The sequence below is a fragment of the Phalacrocorax aristotelis genome, chromosome 11, assembly GCF_949628215.1.
Source record: "Phalacrocorax aristotelis chromosome 11, bGulAri2.1, whole genome shotgun sequence".
Classification (NCBI taxonomy): domain Eukaryota; kingdom Metazoa; phylum Chordata; class Aves; order Suliformes; family Phalacrocoracidae; genus Phalacrocorax; species Phalacrocorax aristotelis.
This window is the reverse complement of record NC_134286.1, coordinates 10856577-10863156: the sequence shown is the minus strand read 5'-3', so window position 1 is coordinate 10863156 and position 6580 is coordinate 10856577. Positions and strand designations below refer to the sequence as shown.

The following is a 6580-nucleotide window of genomic DNA, read 5'->3' as shown; positions in this document are numbered from 1 at the left end:
AACCTGAGATTTTGGCAGTTTTATCAAAACGTCCTAAGTTACTCTGTATGCATCACTAGTCCTCATGTCTTACTCACCGTGTATATTTGTTTCTCCCAAACAAAGAAAAAGTAGACAACTTTTTTTGTCCAACAATACATTAAACCAAAAGTGATCAGGTATTATCAAATTAAATATCATAAATAAAAAGTATTTACAGTATTTTCTAATTATTAGACAACAAAATAACCAATTGTGCAACAAACTTAAAAACACCCAACATCAAAAATGTGAAGTATTACTTAAACCTTCACATACTGATTTTACAAAAAATATTAAAATATTTAAAAATTTCCATTTGATCTATTTTAAAGAAATTTCAAAAATGTTTAAGACTATTAAGAGTTATCAATTACACAGGCACTTCACATGTAAACAATCTACAGTACAACTGAAAAAAATATTTGGCACCAACCTAGAAGACTGGAAAAAACTCAAAATATGTCCTTTTCCCATTGTATACTGTTTTGTGTAATCACCGTACACTCAGACTAAATATTGGCAAGGTTAGAAGTGTGTAAGTTACAATCAGGAGTGCAAAACACAAAGAACACAAATATTAAGCTTTCTGAGAGAGTGAAAGTGGATTACAAGTGATCAGTCGCTCGCATTTTTACCATCATACCATCGCTACATTTTTGTCTTACCTTTAAATCGAATGATTGACTTGAAAGATTAAAGTGAGGGGAGACGTACTTTGTAGTTCTAAAATAATTCAAACAACATTTTCAATGTAGGAAAAGAAATCCAGCATTTAACTGTAACAACGTGAAATGTTGAAGGGCAGCTTTGAATTCAAATTAACTGGAAAGAGAACCTGATGTTACCACATCTCTTTGTGCATCCAATTACAAAAGAAAAGAAGAACACTTATGTTCTTTTAACTGTCAGCTGACTCCAAGGTTTTCGTGTACAACTCCAAAGTAAGGCTCTCTACAGCATCTGGACAGATACTAGTTTTTGATGGCTTGGATGTTCCTATGTAGGAAGCTGAACTGCCTCAGAGCAATCCAAATCAACAGACTGAATGGTAAGTTGTCTAGCTTCCAAGAAGTCATGTCACATGGAGGAAAGCTGAGACACTTTCAACGCTGGCAATTCAAGCAAAGCTTGAACTGTGAGGCCAACCTTGACCAGACCCCTTTCTTCCAGAATGTGATGAGGCAAGCAAAGTCTCTCCTGCAAAATAAAGCAGTACGTGTATCAAGCTTCATTCATTTTTTTTCCCCAAGGCAGGTAACAAACACACTCTCTCTAAAGTCACACATACATCACTATGAGACACTTGCATAGAAAACACTTTTGGCCTTAAATTTCACATGTGGTTCTCTACAGTAACATAATGGTTACAAACTAATTATATCTAAGATCTGTTTAAAGTGTTAAAACTATGTATCTTCTGATGTTGTCATAGAAGACTGCTAACTTCATAAAGCCAACACAACTTTCTTTTCAGAAGCTGAGCAAGAAAAATAGGCTGATGATCACTGTTGGCTCAGTGGCCTATTCCCCTCTTCCCTTGTTTTGTAGGCTTATTACCAACTTTTCCCAAGGGAAGTGCTGATAGACTGGGTCCTTGGTAATGAGAGATTCCCCAAGAAAGCCATCTTTCAGTTTCAAAATTCTGCACAAGCTGAACAATTTTCCCAACTGCTAGCTGGTGTTACACGTAATTCAGGAGGTAAATCTTAGCATCTCTAACTTCTGAATGGTTTGTGGCTCCATGTTAGATAGATGCTGTCGCAGAGCATTAACCCAGGCTTCTAAAGCCATGAACTAAAATGGGTTGAGGGAGTTTCGTCACTCATAATATACAGGAAATTTTATCTTTAGTATTTTTCCCACTCATACAGGGAAGTAAGAGGATGAACTTGGGCAACAGAAGCATGAATTAGATGCAATGGCTCCAACCATGGCTGTGCCAAAAAAAGATAGCTAATCAGTTCGCCTAAGTACTTCTGTAGTTGCAGGATTTTTTCTAGGCAGACACTGAAATTCATGCTGAAGTGAGTTGCTAAACTCAAGACTTTTAAATATTACAGTTCTTTTGTTTAGATGATAATCTATTTTACAAGGAAGTCGGTGTTATTTTTACTATAAGGAGCTGTCTAGAAACCTATGAAGTAGCTTCCACAAGTTCATGCCACAGGCCGGTAACAGGACTCCTTTTCAAATCTTCAAGTTCCCTGGTCAGTGTTACTATCACTACTGCTCCCTGAATTAACCTCCCAAAAACTCTCAACTGTGGTATTTGCTGACATTTTCTGTGGTTATTAATAATTAGTCAATAAAGCAAGTAGCATACCTGTGGAACGCCCAATTTTTTACAAGCATCAAGAAAGTTTTCAACATTTCTTCGGCACTTTGCCATACTGAGTTTAGGCTGTAAAGACAGGGTGTTAGATCTTCATCATACATTCATGAAGGATTGTATATTTCTGAAGCAAATTCAGTAACAGTTGCTAAAACACAAAACAAGTTCTATGAAGACTCAGTATATGAAAACAGCTCAAACTAAACTTCTGAGCTTTGTTTAATTTTCTTGCAGAACTGAAGCGAGGAATGTAGCCAATTAATTATAGTAAACATGATTCATGATGTTTTAGTATCGAACTTCAGAAGCTTGTTTTCATGTAAGATGCAACAAAAGTGAGATAAATTACTTACCACTGCTGGCGATGGTACATGAATGCTGGCAACAGAACGTGGCCTTATGTGATTGGCTAAATGGCAAAGAACTACTCCATCCATCAATGCCGCTCCAATGTCGTCTGGCAAAATTACTTTTAACCTTGATTCAAGATTCTATTAAAAAGTCCATAAGTAAGTTACTTACAACGTTAGCTAATTTTTAATTTTGAATCCAGGATAAAGCATTCAGTTTAAAAGGGACATTTTAATACTGAAGTAAATGGAGTCAACTCACTTCACTGAGTACAAATACCCTCTATCATTAACCTTTCATTCCCTTTGCCTTTTTTTAATGACACAACTACATACGTTGAGAAAAATATTCCGCCAACAACTACCAAGATACATGGCTCTCAAAGCCATAAAATGAACTCACTACTCGTAATAGGAAAGCACAGAATTTAAAGACAGAAATGTTAGGCTAAATAGCTCATTAGCTTTTAGTATGCAGAGTTTGTGTGTTGAAATCATACACAATTTTACTAAGAGGAAGGAAAAAAAAGAGGGGAACACAACCACTTTGGGCACAGCCATTTCACTTATGCAAATGACAGCTAAATCGCTGAGGACAGGGCGGCCAAGAAGTGCCCACACTTGTGTTGCAAAACAGAGAAGGGAAGCGGGGAATGGTTTTTCCCACCTCAGAAGCAAGCCTTCACTGCCCAGGAAGTGCATCAGACAAGACAGAAACATCCATCACAGAAGTCACACCCGAAATTAGTACTGCCCTGGAAAGCAGAGCTGCTATGATTTATGGTTAACTATAACTATTAAATATCTTGAGAACAGAACTATACAGGAAATAACTTACTGCAAGTCTGAAATCTAGATCCCACTCAGTATTGTATAACTTGTAGTAACTTTCTATACTTAAAAAGCATTTGGCTATTCAGAAGACTACGACCAGCTTTCTTCAAATCTCAGGTCAAATAGCAGCAAACATAAGCAGACTTATTGTCTCCCTAGCAAAACCTAAAACCTCAGAAACAAAAAATTCATTTTTCATCCCACTTCATTTTTCAGTTAAAAATCCAATTAGTTCCTGGTTGGTATTTTGGTTGGACCACAAACAGTACCAGTGTAGCCTGTCACGTGAAATTCCTTAGGGAGAAATATCACTACAGAGATGCCCTTGTACAACTGTAATGATTTGCAGGCCTTTATAATAAAGGTTTAAATTGTGGTTCAGAGCAAACTAAATGCGCTGCACCCATATAGTAAATAATGGTACATACATTGCGAAGCTGTCTTATTTGTTCCCTTTCTTCCCTTAAATGCTCCATTTTCCTCCTCATTGTAAATCCAGGATCCACTGCACCATAGTCCTGGCGAGATGCACGGCTGAAAGCTATTAAACATGCGTGAAGTTAGTTTGCAGAATTCAGATTAAAAGAGTGCAATGACTAAAAATCTACCACCAAGCAAAAAATGGGAAAAAAGGCTACGGAACTTTTCCGAACAAAGTATATTTAAGCATCCTGATGTAACAGATGCTGTCTATGAAACTTTCAAATAAAACACACAGATCATCTTACTAAAGTACAAATGGATAACTAGAAAATATGGAGACAGAATTGACTTCAATATTCAAATATCTGTTTGAGATATACAACTCCATTTGCGCTTTTCCAAGCATATCTTGCAATCTAGCATTTAAAGTATTTTCATTGTGTTTTACTTTTCATCAAGTCTTTATGTAGACTAAAAAAAGGGACAGAACTCCCCAATATAACTTACAATGAAAGACTTAAAACATATATATATACACACACACATATGCATGTGTTAGGTGTGCACATGCAGAGACACAGTGAAAAAACTAATTGAAAAATATGAAGTGTCCCATACAGAAGCTCAGAGTTCTTTAAAAAGGAGGTCTGTTAAATAATTACATTCACTTTACTATTCTTCATGGTCAGAAAGCCTTCAAATGACAATTCTATTCTTTTATAGAACACTAGCAAATAAAAACCTTTCTGTAGCAATGCCACTGTATCCTTAAGTATTTTACACCATGCTTTTGAGCAAAGAAATCAATACTTATACCTTTAGAACCTTCTACATTGTTTCTAATAGCTTGTTAGATCTCTTGCTAAAATCCAGTAAAAACAGAAATTTTGTAGATACTCTTAAAATCACTGCTCTGATTTTACACATTATGAGAGTATGTAGTTTGCATACAGAAAAATACAACTGCATGTTACTGACAGTATCTATGGAAGCACCTAAAACCAAAGATTTTGGCTTGTAACTTAAACAAAATGCCATTCACTTCCCTAGGACTGGGTGAAAGGGGTGCTGCTGTTTTACAGACATGAGCTGGCAGTACCTCCTAAGCAGCCTAACGCCAAACTGAAAAAAGATGGGCTGAGAAGTCCTAACAAGCCTGCTTCCTCCTATCAAATCTGCACCTTCCTGCAGCCAAGGATATAGGTAAAGCAGAAGCCTCTAAATGATCGCAGCCATGCATGTCCTTGTACATGCGACTAACCTCTCTCTGGCACAAAAGTTTCATGCAGCTTCTTAGAAAGATCAGGTGACTTAAGGGCCCTGAAGAAGCCCCTTGCGTGACCTCAGCCAGACATATCTCCCAGAGAGGCGGTCGATGCCCCGTGCCTAGAAACATTCAAGGTCAGGCTGGACGGGGCTCTGAGCAACCTGATCTAGTTGAGGATGTCCCTGCTCATTGCGGGGGGGGTGTGTGTGTGTGTGCGCACGCACTAGATGACCCCTAAAGGTCCCTTCCAACCCAAACCATTCTACGATTCTGTGATATTCTGCTACTGAAGGGCTCAAAGGCTAGTATTAAGGAGGTCAAGCTTTCCTACCATAAACACTGAATGAAAAACTGAAGAGTTGAGACCATTCTGCCTTAATGAATTTGCACAAAGACTGTTCCCTTAAAAACACAGAAGAGTGGTATAAACTGGAAAAAGGATTGCACAGTGGCTTTTTCAAACTATGTTTCACACTGTTGACATCCAATATTCACACAGACAACTGCAAACAAAAGAATGTAACTGCAAAAAAAAAAAAAAACCCTGCATTTTTTCTACCCAGATTTCAGAAGACTGAAAGTCTGCTTTAGACAATACAACTTTTGAGGGTATGGCAGAGTCTTGGAAGAGCTGGAAGAGTTGGGGTATAACAAAGCTCTAAGCCATGAAACTCTCAGCAAAGCTCTGCTCAAAGCATCCTTTCACAGGACAAATAAAATATCTACTTCTCTTGAGTCCTGACAGCTGAGGCAGGAGGGTTTCAAGAACAATTGCATGCTGTTTCCCTCCTCTCTGACAATAACTAATTATGAACAAAATATATCAGTGGGGAAAAAAATAATTTTAAAAAAAAAATCACTGTGCAACTTAGGGAGCTTTCAATTATTCACTCACCAAAGCAGCTGTCTGTACTACCCCAGCACTGTGCTTGTGATAAGTACATTAAGTGGATTGCTGTACTGTGGTGCCTCTTCACATTCATTCCAATTCATGCATCTGCTATCCTTACCATCTAATCCAGCCTGGGAAATAAACATCTGTCCTATCATGCTATGTTAAAGAACAACAGCTTACCTGACCTTGGTTTGAGACCAAATGGACCATGAGCATTACTATCTGTCCTTTCATAATCCTGTTGAAAGAGATTAAAGTCAATTTTCTTCCATTCATTAAGAGATTTAAACTTTTGTTCCCATCAAGATAGTGTTTAAATCATTCTTGCCTAAGAAAAGTGAGTCCTGCTTAACTGTAACACACTCTTTTGAAGGGGACAGTATAAAATAATGGAATGAAAATAAGCTCACTACATGCAGATAAGATCACCTTACTGAGGAAGAAAAACAGCACCACTT

General features: G+C 37.4%; 1 protein-coding gene across 2 annotated transcripts in view; it reads right to left on the bottom strand.

The window, feature by feature from the left end:
* Nucleotides 1–771: 771 nt before the first annotated feature.
* Nucleotides 772–6580, bottom strand: part of LRCH2 (leucine rich repeats and calponin homology domain containing 2) — a 47495-nt gene continuing 41686 nt past the window's right edge. For both annotated transcript variants that reach the window (XM_075106920.1, XM_075106921.1), the window contains 5 exons: nucleotides 6303–6360; nucleotides 3966–4078; nucleotides 2707–2844; nucleotides 2345–2422; nucleotides 772–1218 (listed from right to left, as the gene is read on the bottom strand). In XM_075106920.1, coding sequence (XP_074963021.1) covers nucleotides 1099–1218; nucleotides 2345–2422; nucleotides 2707–2844; nucleotides 3966–4078; nucleotides 6303–6360 — 507 coding nt within the window. In that variant the 3' untranslated portion in view covers nucleotides 772–1098. The remainder of the gene's footprint in view (nucleotides 1219–2344; nucleotides 2423–2706; nucleotides 2845–3965; nucleotides 4079–6302; nucleotides 6361–6580) is intronic.